We start from the raw sequence: 11,300 nt of genomic DNA, 5'->3' as shown, positions 1-11,300 counted from the left end.
TATATATAGTTTATATAAAGGCCTAGTTTATAAAGGACATACTGAAATGTTAAAAGTGGAAAATATTTTTTTTTAAGTTTCTCTGATGAATAGAAAATTCCAAAGAAAAGCATTCATTCAAAAAAAAGAAATATTTTATAAAAAAGTAAAAGTCTTTGTTGTCACTTAATTGTCACTGAATAAAAGTATCAATTCCTAAAAAAAATTCCACTAACCTCACATTTTTGAATAGCAGTGTATATTACAATTTAATTTGAATAAATAAATTAATAATATATGTGTACTTCAAGCACCAGGCAATCACAATGAGAGAGAAACAGCAGTGCCTTGTGTTAGTGTCTGTTGTGTATGTGTGAGTATGTTGAACTGAGCTACAGTGGTGACAAGACTCCCTCCCTTTACACCAAAAAACCTCCGCTCCCAAACAGTCCTGCCTGTAGTCGGACAGCAGACGTTTGCTTTGGCAGCAGCTATTATCACGGGACCTTAAACTGTTCCCCGCTGGCTATGCCACACAAACGATTTCAGCATTTGTTTTCCTTCTCTTTCCATTCATAATCTTAAAGCATTCCTGTGTAAGCAACTCACTTAGACGCTGTAGACCTCTTCACTTCAACACAGAGAGCAGAAGCAGAGCTGAATTGAAACAGAGGTCTGTTCCACCTATTATCCTGCTGTTTTGGGTATCAGGCAGAGTCTGGCTGTGAGCCGGAGGCTGTGGTGATTTATTTATTCACATGTTCATCCATCTAGAGGGCGTAAGGCCAGCATTTACCATCTCACCCATTGAGAAGCATTGAGTGAGACTTCTCATAACATTGCAAGTGCAACAGATTCACTTAAAGCACACAAAGAGTGCCTAAGGAACGTGCCCATTGAGTAAAAACCCGTCTGGGTGTGATGGGGAAATGCGGCTGTGTTGTTTTTAGTGGCGACTGCGCTTTCAATCGGTGTGTCGCCCTGTCAGGCGGAGACCATAATTAACATGTTAAGTGCACGGCATTGGCATGCACATGCACTTGGCACAGCAATGGAGCGTTTCAGCAAGATGTGCACTCATAGCCGACGCCGACTTCTTTCATTGTTTGCTGCTATTTGTTATTTTGGGGCCTGTTAGGGCAAATGCGCTTGGCTTTCACATCGCTGGCAGGAGAAGCAGTGATCCACAGGAGTGAGCTACATGTATTCAAAGCTTTTTAGCTTTAAATTCAAAACGAGGTGATGATCCATCATTCTTACTTCTTAAGAGTTTACTCTTACCTTTATAGTCATGGATGACTGATGTGGGGTTACATACTAAGCATATTTAATGACAAGAGATTTGTTTTAAATACTGCTATCAGCACCAAAGTCTGTGCATGTGAGCTACTGCAAGAGTGAAAAATGTCAGTATTCACGTATATATATATAATGAGGTCTTATATGTGGCTTTTATGCAAAGTGGAGTTTGTAGAAACCGTGAGGTTAACAGCTGTATGAAATGTCAGAATGCTTATTTTGTCGTACAGTGAAGACTGTAACAACCTATTCAATGTTGCATGACCCCAGTTAACGTCTCAGTTTGACCCAGTACACTCTTAAAAATAAAGGTGCTTCAAAAGGTTCTTCAAGCGATGCCATAGAAGAACCATTTTTGGTTCCACAAAGAACCATTCAGTCAAAGGTTCTTTAAAGAACCATCTCTTTCTTACCTTTTTTAACCACCTAGAACCTTTTGTGAAACAGAAAGGTTCTTCAGATATTAAAGGTTCTTTATGGAACCATTTAGACAAAAAGGTTCTTCTATGGCATCGTGAAGCACCTTTATTTTTAAGAGTGCGTGTAAAACTGCCGAATGTCCAAATAAATTTACAGTGCTGCACATGTTGGTTCTAATGACAAGCCGGACAGATTTTCCATGTGCACATTTCTCATTTTTTACAACAACGATCACCATTTACAGGAAAACCCTGAACCTTCTCTCTCCAAGTCAGCTAATGGGCAAATGGGAATCATGAAGGGAAAAAACAAGAGGGCCACTTTATGCATGCTGAACACTGACTCTTGTGGTGGGTCTGCTGAATTTATTCAAACATAAATTGATTTTTCAATACGCATACAAATTTTATCGCCACACCATTCCAAGACAAACGCTAAGCTCTGCAATGCATATTTATCAGGACTTCGCTCTACTGAAGGGCTTGCTTTATGCCACCACACCATGAGCTGACACCGGCCATCAATGAAAGCCCTGTGTCTGTGGGTTGGTGTGGAGAGCTGTGAACACCTGAGTGCCCAGAGTGAGACCACATCAAGCTAGGTGGAGGAGAAGGCCAAAGACTCGAGCTGGGAAGGAGAAAGCCCTGCGCTGTTGAGCTAACAAGCCTCGCTACACAAACTGTGGGCAGTCAGCTCCGGCAGCCAGCGTTAGTGGTCAGAAATGCAGAAACTCTCATGACCGACTCATTACGGTCATAAAAATGCAGAAGTTCGTGTTTAATTAGTGATTGGAAATAATTGGGACATGCGATTTGAGAGGGTGTGTGGATTTGTGGCACTAAGAGTTACTGTGGGTGGCTGGACTGGATCAAAGCAAGAGTGCATGCCAGCTTGATTATTTACAATCGCAAGTTTCCTGAGCAGACACCCTACACTGACTTCCCCTTCATCCTCTCTCACAGTGTTACCTATTCACAACACTGTATTTCTCCTCGAAACTCTGGATGAGAACCGAAAACCTGCTTGGCATCATGAGACCTGCAACCTGCTCGCCCCTAGTTTACCCCTATAGATTACGCAATGACATGCAATAGCGACCCTCTGGGCATGTTTTAACAATGCTACATTATTACACCTGTTGTAATCAGGACCTTACAAGATCAAGAACATACACACGTCCATTACATGACTAATTGGATCACATTACAAAGAAGAAGAAGGGGGTACATAACTGCCATAACACATCCTTGAAAACAAAGAACTGACATGAAAGACCTGGCATTACAGCCACGGCAAAAAAAAAAAAAAAGTCTCCCTCTAAACATTGTATTTCCCTTTTAAGGTGAGGTTGGAGGGAAGTTGGATGTTACTTATCAACCCTCTACGGACACCTTGGCAATTGAATCGCCATTGGCTCATTTTAACTGAACTTATGACTGGTGCTGGTACTTTTTTTGGTCATTCAGTGTTCCTGTAAAAAAAAAAAAATAATAATACTGATAAGATATTATTATTATTATACGAATTCTACTAATGAGAACAACATAAAAACGCACTAAGGATTAATGAGCTACTGAATATTAATCAGGTTGTGTGCGTTTGCTCGAACTGATTCGCTGAAATCAAAACAGGGACGATAATAGGTGAGCACCAGCCAATGAGATTGTCGGTTGCGCATTAGTTCCGCCTACTACAGGAAAACCCGTCAGTTCTTAAAAGCTGAAGAATTCCAAGGAACTCTGTTATTTTTACAGGAAAATACAACAAAGTATATTGTTTACATGTAGCGCATCAATTCTGCATGTTATGTAAGACTCTCGCTCGCTCTTTGCGCGTGTAAGAGAAAGCGACAGCGAGTCGTGCGCCTTCACACTAGAGTTTACGTTACGCCAAATACACAAACACAGGTGCGCTGCGCATCCATTCAAATGAACTGAAAAATATCACAGATCGCTTGACGGAGAGTGAAACTCTGAAGCGCTCAGACAGAGAGTGTTCGGCGAGTGAAAATATATCTGTGCTAATCATATACTCAGCCTCCAACTCACACACTGGCGAGTAAAATCTGAGAATTTATTAGCCATTGGCTAATATTAGACATCATTTAGTCGCCCAGAGTGAAGATTTAGTCGCATATGCGAGTGATTTACTCGCAATGTAGAGGGTTGCTTATAATAACACATCACACCTGCAGCCCAATCTGAATTAGAGGCCGTAACAGAAATGCCTCATAAATTGTTGAGATGGCTCATGTTTACAGGCGCTTTCCATGTGAGTCACGTTTTATACACAGGTGAAGATTGAAAGACTTGTTCTTTGATGTGGAAAGCTTGTAAACTATTTTTTTTAAATACAAATTTTACACAATTGTTTTTGCAGAGTGTAGAAAATTAGTTAGCTACTTGTAGTGGCCAGGGTTATTATTGTTAAAAAAAAGAAAATTTAAAACCATTTAAAAAACATTATTGTTACTGGAAATAAAATAGTTTCAGCTATTTAATTTTTTTATTTTAGCTAGTTTCCAAGGGGAACATTTTTTCCCAAAAAATTACTAAAACTAAATAATATTAAAGTGAAAACTGAAAATATATTGAAAACCATTCAAAATATTAACAAAAACTATAATAGTATATCCATTATATACTATTATAGTATATAATAGTATATAATGGAATAACACAGGTACTGGCTGTGTCTACTTTGGGTCCTCTTAAGTTAGTTTTTTTTAAGAAGATGAAGTCTAAAGTTTAGGCGCTACTACACAGAACTGCAAAACTAAAGATTATTTCCAAACAGGTTTTCCATACACTCCCCTTGTCTGCTTCTGCTAAAAAAACAAGCAAGGATGCCTGCTCAGAACACCATTGGTTGAGCTAGGCCCACTCAAACCAACAGAGCAATATTTTGAAATCACCACAAAGCCACGGTGTTTACAATCTTGGAGAAGCAGGGGTCTGATATAAGAAAAAACTGAGCCCTATGGGAGCCATTGACTCATACAATTAAATTTTCTAGAGCCAAATTACAAAACTGAAATTGCAATTAATATTATTTAGATTTTTTTAAATATTACAAAGAATATAATTTACAGTATTAACTGCATGCTGCCATATGAACAAGAAGTCATGTGAACATAAGCGATTCTGGCTATGCTAATTCAATTTTGTGTCTTTCTGCATTCCGAAATGTCTCAGGTCGCAATTCAAGTACATCTTGCTTTCTCAATAGATATAAGCATAAGCCTAGCATAAATCTAGAGTTAAATTAGTGTCAACTGATGCCTCCTCACCAGATAAAATCTGAACTAGTTAAAACAAAAAAGTTTTTAAGTATAAACAAAAGTTTTCTTAATATCAAAGTTTGTGGCTAATATTGATTAGATTTGACATTATTGTCGCAAATGTATATTTTGTCACATCAGTCTCGTGGCTTACTTATAGCCGTCTCTTCACATTAAACTGGGTCAGAAAAAAGCATTTTAGCACACAAACAAAAAATCTCACACATTTGACCTTTAAGGTGACAGTATGGATGTATTCCGTTGGTTAGTGCTGCACTCAGGCTGTGTAACTCACTGTCCACTGGGCTCATGTAGTCAGGAAGATGAGCAGCCGCGGCCCCCGTCTGCATGAGCAGGTCTCCATAAGGGCTGCGGTGACTGGCGATGAGGTGATAGTACTCTGAAGGGTTGGCCCCTGGTGGGGGAGGGGGCAGGCCAAACAAGCTCCGCTCCTTCAGGTGTTCGTGGGTCACTGCTAAGACAGAGAAGAGAAGAGTTTAGTATTTCAGCAGTCACACACACACATATGGGAAGCGGAGGGTGGGGTTGGATGTACCGTCCCCTGCAAAAAATTTTTTAGCGCATGGCCATATAGAGTATTTTGACATGTTATTCAGCTGCTTATGACTGAGAGATGTACAGTACATGAGAAAACTGATCGCATTTTTTGATGCTTCAACTGTTTTTAGCATAAAACAGGTTATCACATTTTTAACAATAAAAATTCAAATGAATAAAACTTTAAATTATCTGGCTAAATATTCGCCATTAATTATTCAATGAAGCATCTTGTGAGCCAAGTTGTGTCAGTAACTGAATTAATATTGACAGTAAGTGTCACCTTCAAATAGGACACATTATTATAAATGCTGTGTAATGTTGAAAACTGTTTCACAACACTGAAAGCACAAAATATTACATTTTAATACTAAAATATTAACATTAATATGACTTTTTCATTTATTTTTTAAATCATTTACATTTTCCCCAATTCCAAAAGCACTGTATATACACTGCCGTTTATGTTTTGAGCAAAGTTAATGTAATGAGCAAAGTCTCTACACATACAGTAAAAGACAGAAAAACATTATGAAATACTATTACAATTTAAAATAACTATTTTCTATTTGAATACATAATTTAAATGTTATTTATTCCTGTGATGGCAAAGCTGAATTTGCAGCAGCCATGAGCCGTCAGAAAAGATTCTAACATGCTTATTTGGAGGTCAAAAAACATTGTGCTGCTTAATATTTTTGTAAAAACTGTGATCATTTTTTTCAGGATTCTTCGACGAATAGAAAGAGATCAACATTTACTTGAAATCAATATCTTTAGTAACAATTCCAAGTTTTTTACTGTCACTTTTGATCAATTTTTTTGACCTTGCTGAACAAAAATGAAAGTCTTTAAAAAAATGTGATTACCTAGATATAGGTATATTATATAGTTTATAGCAGACATCTTGCAGTACATCTACAAGTAAAAAGTGGTGCAGCTTACTCTACTCTCTCCTTCCCCCTAAGCTCCTTGCCTAATCTTAAGTAAATTTGTTAACATCAGCACCTAGTAAACCCCAGACTAAAGGTGTCAAAGGTAATAAATACCATGGATATATTTATTTTTCTTTCTGCCTAGGTCAGATAACCATTAGTGCCTCCTATGTCATTTCCGTAACACTCGCCTACGACAAAGACATAACAGCAGTTCAGTCCTTGCTGCTTAAGTTATGGGACACTCAGGATTGGGGGGGGGGTTCTACCTCATTCTTGCCTGCTTGGCCATTCATACCATAACAGCTCTATCAGGAACAATTAGGCCCCAGCGAGGTTAAAATAGAACAGGCGTGTGTTTGTGCTGGATTCATGGCAGAACAAGGCCGTTTATTTTCTCCACGCTCGCCGGATCGTATAACTGCGTCCCTAGAGGGGCTCAGAATCGAAGTGAGGAGGGGTGCGGCAGAGGCCAGAGCTGAAAAAGCCCTGAGGCGGTGGAGAGATGAAGGCAGATCAGCAGTCAGAAGACTGCTCTGGGGCTGGGGACATCTCCACCAATCTTAATCAACAATTCTTTATGGGCCTTCTGTTGAACATGAGAACATGATTGACTTCTGCATAACTGACGCTCTGTCATGAAATTAGTTGACTGTATAGTGTGTGGACAAAATGGGTACAGGACAACAAAAAAAAAATCTAGTTTTAATAGGATTAGCGAGTAATTTTAGCGAGGAATTAATCACCTGTATGGCTTTAATGCAAGACCTTTAAAATTGTTGGTGAACTGCTGGGATTAAGGTGTATATGAAAACAGGCTATTTAGCTTTTATTTAGATTCACTCAAGCTCAACTCCTTCCATTATCTCTACTGCCATTTAATCACCAACACAATCTATTCCACATTGCTTATTTAAGTGTGAAAGAAGAGCCATTATTGCCGAGACTTTGTGCTTGGTGACTTATCTCTGGTTTGGGCTGCTCGTCCTAGGCTTTGGCAAGGGAGATAATGTTTAGTAAACTGTTTTCTTTCTGACAATCATCTATTTACATATTCAGGCCTACATAAATAAGAACAGGTCTACAGTAATGATTTTAGCATGCTAAATGTCCAAATTGCTGACACAATAAAGGAGATTGGTAGAGAGACAATGAGGACAATGGTAGAGAGCTTCTGTTGTGTTTGGGTTTGTGGAGGAGCAGAACCATTAGCTTTCTTTCCTCCTTGACCAAAGTTTTTATTCCTTCTCCCAGACATACCCCCACAAACATAAAACCCACTTTCAGCCGGCATAATGGGTGATACGAAAGTGCTCTTGAATTTCTACCAGCACCTAACAGCATGGAGGTAGCATCACAAAGAAGCATGTTTTTAGTAAGCCATTGTAGAAATACCTTGACTGTCCCAGATGTTATAATTCACTCACCCTCATGCCATTCCAAACCTATGACTTCCTTTTTTCTTTCAAGCACAAAATAAGATAGGATTGGTTTCACAGGACTGTCAAGCGCCAAAAACATCAAAAAGCACAATAAAAGTATTGTAAAAGTGCCTAGTTTCTGTCTTTCCTCGCACAATGTTATAATATGGCCTGACATTACTTACATTAAAGCACATGAGTCATTTTTGAAGATTGGTCACCATTAACTTCTATTACATAAAACAAGCAATGATAATTGACAATGACAATGAATGTCAATAAATGACAATTGGTGAGTAAATGAAAATTTAATATATGGCTGAACATACAATACCAGTTAAAGGTTTGGGGTCGGTTTGATGTTAAAATGTTTTTAAAATGTCTTTTATGCTCGCCAAGGCTGCATTTATAATATTGTGAAATATTATTACAGTTTAAAATAACTTTTATTATTATTATTATTTTCATATATTTTAAAATGTAATGTATTCCTGTAATAGCAAAGCTTAATTTTCAACAGCCATTAGTCCAGACTAATTTGCTGCTCAAGAAACATTTCTTATTATTATCAATGCAGAAAGCCGCAAAACTGCAGTGCTGCTTACTATTTATGTGGAAATCGTGGTATAATTTTTCAGGACTCTTTGAAAAGAACAGAAATAGAAATCTTTTTTAACATTATAGTTCTGTACTGTCACTTTTGATCAATTTAATGTGACCAAGCAAAATATAAGCATTACTTTCTTTTAGAAAAAAATTCTTAACGAACGGTAGTGTATCCTGGTACATGGGGAACAATATGAGACTCACCGTCAGGAGGGCTCAGTCCTCGTGCTGCGGAGATCATGGAGAGCGTGGGGCTGCTGTGGACTGATCGCAGGTAGTGCTCCATGTGTGGGTTGACATACGGGTGAGGTGGGTTGAAGGGTGACTCTCCAGTAGCTCCAGCGTGAGGTGATAGTCGGATAAGCGAGATATCAGAGATAATTGGACTGCCAGCTAATCCATGTGGTCTAGCAAAAGACAAAGAGAAAGAAGACCTCAATTAGTTCCTTACACAAAGACAAGCTGCCACATAGTTTAAGTGCTTAAGTGTAGTGTAATTAGGGACCCTCTGTGTAAACCCATGTCTTGAGGCCACGTAAAAATACTTAATGTCATGATAATCTTCTTCACTGTATCAAAGACAGACCTTAATTATTTCACTTAAAACAAGCTCAGAACTCATTATTATAGTCACCAGGAAATCAAAAATGACCATTTACTTCCTCAATGCATAATCTTGATTTTATGGTGCACGATTCATCGAGTTTCCTTTTTAGATGATGCCACAAATGCCTTTTAAATTTTCAGCCCATGTCCCCTGCAGTCGTCTGGCTCCTTTCTGGTTTGTAACACCCACTTTTCACAATTCAATCCATTTGTGATTGATAAAATCAAACTTCACCCTAGATTTTTTTCTCCTTGAATATCCAGTTTCATTAAGAAATATTTAATATTTAAGTGAAAAAAATAATTAAAATGGATCAAAAACTGCTAAGTTAAATCAAACACTTCAAAACTTATTTTTGTCTCATTTTCCATTCGAAATGTCTAAACAATCTAAAATAAGTTTATCTGAGAAGCAAATTCATATATTAAATTTACATTAAAATGATAAAAAAATTATAGAAAATATTACACACACTCTATATTCTTGACAGAACTTAGCAAGTTGCTGGCAAACAATTTTAGGTTCAGGTCAGTTGACAGTATCAGCTGGGCCAAAGGGCCTTCACAGACTGGGTTCGAGCATCAATGTGAACTGTGAAACTGGTCATGTTTTTTTTTTTCATGACTCCCAAATGTAGACAAGCTACTCCTCCCTTTACGCCTGAGGTACTGAACAAGTCAAGACTGAGAGTGCCGTAGTACATGGTCGTTGTAATGTCTGTGTGGGATGGATGCCTCTAAAGACACACAAGCATGAAATGTTATGATGAGACTGCTTAATACTCCCCCCTCCATTTCTCAGACACTGTTTGAAGAAACTGATGTGTAAAACAAGATAGTGGGGCAGAAGTTCACAGATAGCCCACAGGTCGTGGTGAGGATATAAATGTGTCACGTCTTGGCAGGTATCTATGCCGCCCACACTCCAGTCCAAAAAACACCAGCCAGGAGGCAGCTGTAACTCTAACATTTCCTGAAAGTAGAGTACACAGTCTGATCCTCTGAATCAGAGAGATGTTTGAAGAGATGTTTGCATGTGGTTCCCTCAACTACATGCTAATGTATAGTGGTTGAACACCTGGATGAGAGCAAGATCAGAATCTGATGTCCTACTAGTAAATGTACACATTTGGCAGACGCTTTTATCCAATGTGACTTACATTACATTCAAGCTATACATTTTTTCAAGTCATGAACTCCTTGGGAATCGAACCCATGACCTACATGTTAGTATACAGTGCTTGAACACCTGGACAAGAGCAAGAACAGAATCTGATGTCCTACTTTTACATTTACGCATTTGGCAGAAGCTTTTAACCAAAGCAACTTATATTGCATTCAAGCTGTAATTTTTTTCAGTTAATTTATTCCTTGGGAATCGAACCCATGACCTTAGGGTTGCTATCACCATAATCTTTGAGCTACACAAAGATCCTGAAAGATAAAGTAATTATTGCAAAATAAACCCAAAAATGTGATCTGGACCATGACGTCAAACTGATTCTGACTGGCTAATGCTGTGATTAACCAATCAGAAGCAAGTATCCCAGAGAGCTCTTTTGTTGACTCCCTAAATGGAGTGCTCTTGAACACAGAGGGGATGTCAGACAGTGTTAAATAAAGCAGACCCGTCTATGTCCCCATACTACTTTACTTTCCACTGGGAGAGGAAATGACCATGCGTATGAATCAGAGCCTGCGTTCCACAAGGGTGTGTTTTGCGCTCGGGCTGCAAATTGTGGGGGGATGGTCTGTTCTTCTGGGGATTTGATGGCAAGCAGGCTACAACTATAGCTGCACATTCATTTTGTTTCAAGGAAAATTATACTGCACTCAACGGGAGAGAACATAAACTTTTGCCTCAATGAGAGGGGGTTGTTTCTTTTATGAAAGTGTATGTTATTTATATTTGTTTGACATTTGAATGAAGAGGATTACAGATTGCCTCTATCAAAATATATTTAGTTATGTGCCAAATACGTAAGGTAACATTTCTGTCATCATCTACTCACCGTCATGTTTTTCCAAACCAAGAACTTGTTTAGCAGAAAGTTGAATTTCGCTGTTTGGCATACAATGAAAGTAAACGGTGACCAGTGCAGCCAAGCTGCAAAAACTGATTAAAAGCACCATTGGTTATTTTGTGTTTTGTAATTATTTATGATGCATATGTGCATATTCAAATTGCACAAATGA

The 11,300-nt window shown here is 38.3% G+C and overlaps 1 protein-coding gene across 1 annotated transcript in view; it reads right to left on the bottom strand.

The window, feature by feature from the left end:
- Nucleotides 1–11,300, bottom strand: part of LOC107661135 (zinc finger protein GLI2-like) — an 83,645-nt gene that overhangs the window by 18,117 nt on the left and 54,228 nt on the right. Inside the window, exons 4-5 of the mRNA XM_016450599.1 lie at nucleotides 8,703–8,905; nucleotides 5,274–5,450 (exon numbers count right to left, since the gene is read on the bottom strand). Of these exons, the coding sequence (XP_016306085.1) occupies nucleotides 5,274–5,450; nucleotides 8,703–8,905 (380 nt within the window). The remainder of the gene's footprint in view (nucleotides 1–5,273; nucleotides 5,451–8,702; nucleotides 8,906–11,300) is intronic.

This window comes from Sinocyclocheilus anshuiensis, unplaced genomic scaffold, assembly GCF_001515605.1.
Source record: "Sinocyclocheilus anshuiensis isolate Anshui unplaced genomic scaffold, SAMN03320099.WGS_v1.1 scaffold2056, whole genome shotgun sequence".
Classification (NCBI taxonomy): Eukaryota; Metazoa; Chordata; class Actinopteri; order Cypriniformes; family Cyprinidae; genus Sinocyclocheilus; species Sinocyclocheilus anshuiensis.
This window is presented reverse-complemented; position numbering and strand designations above follow the sequence as displayed.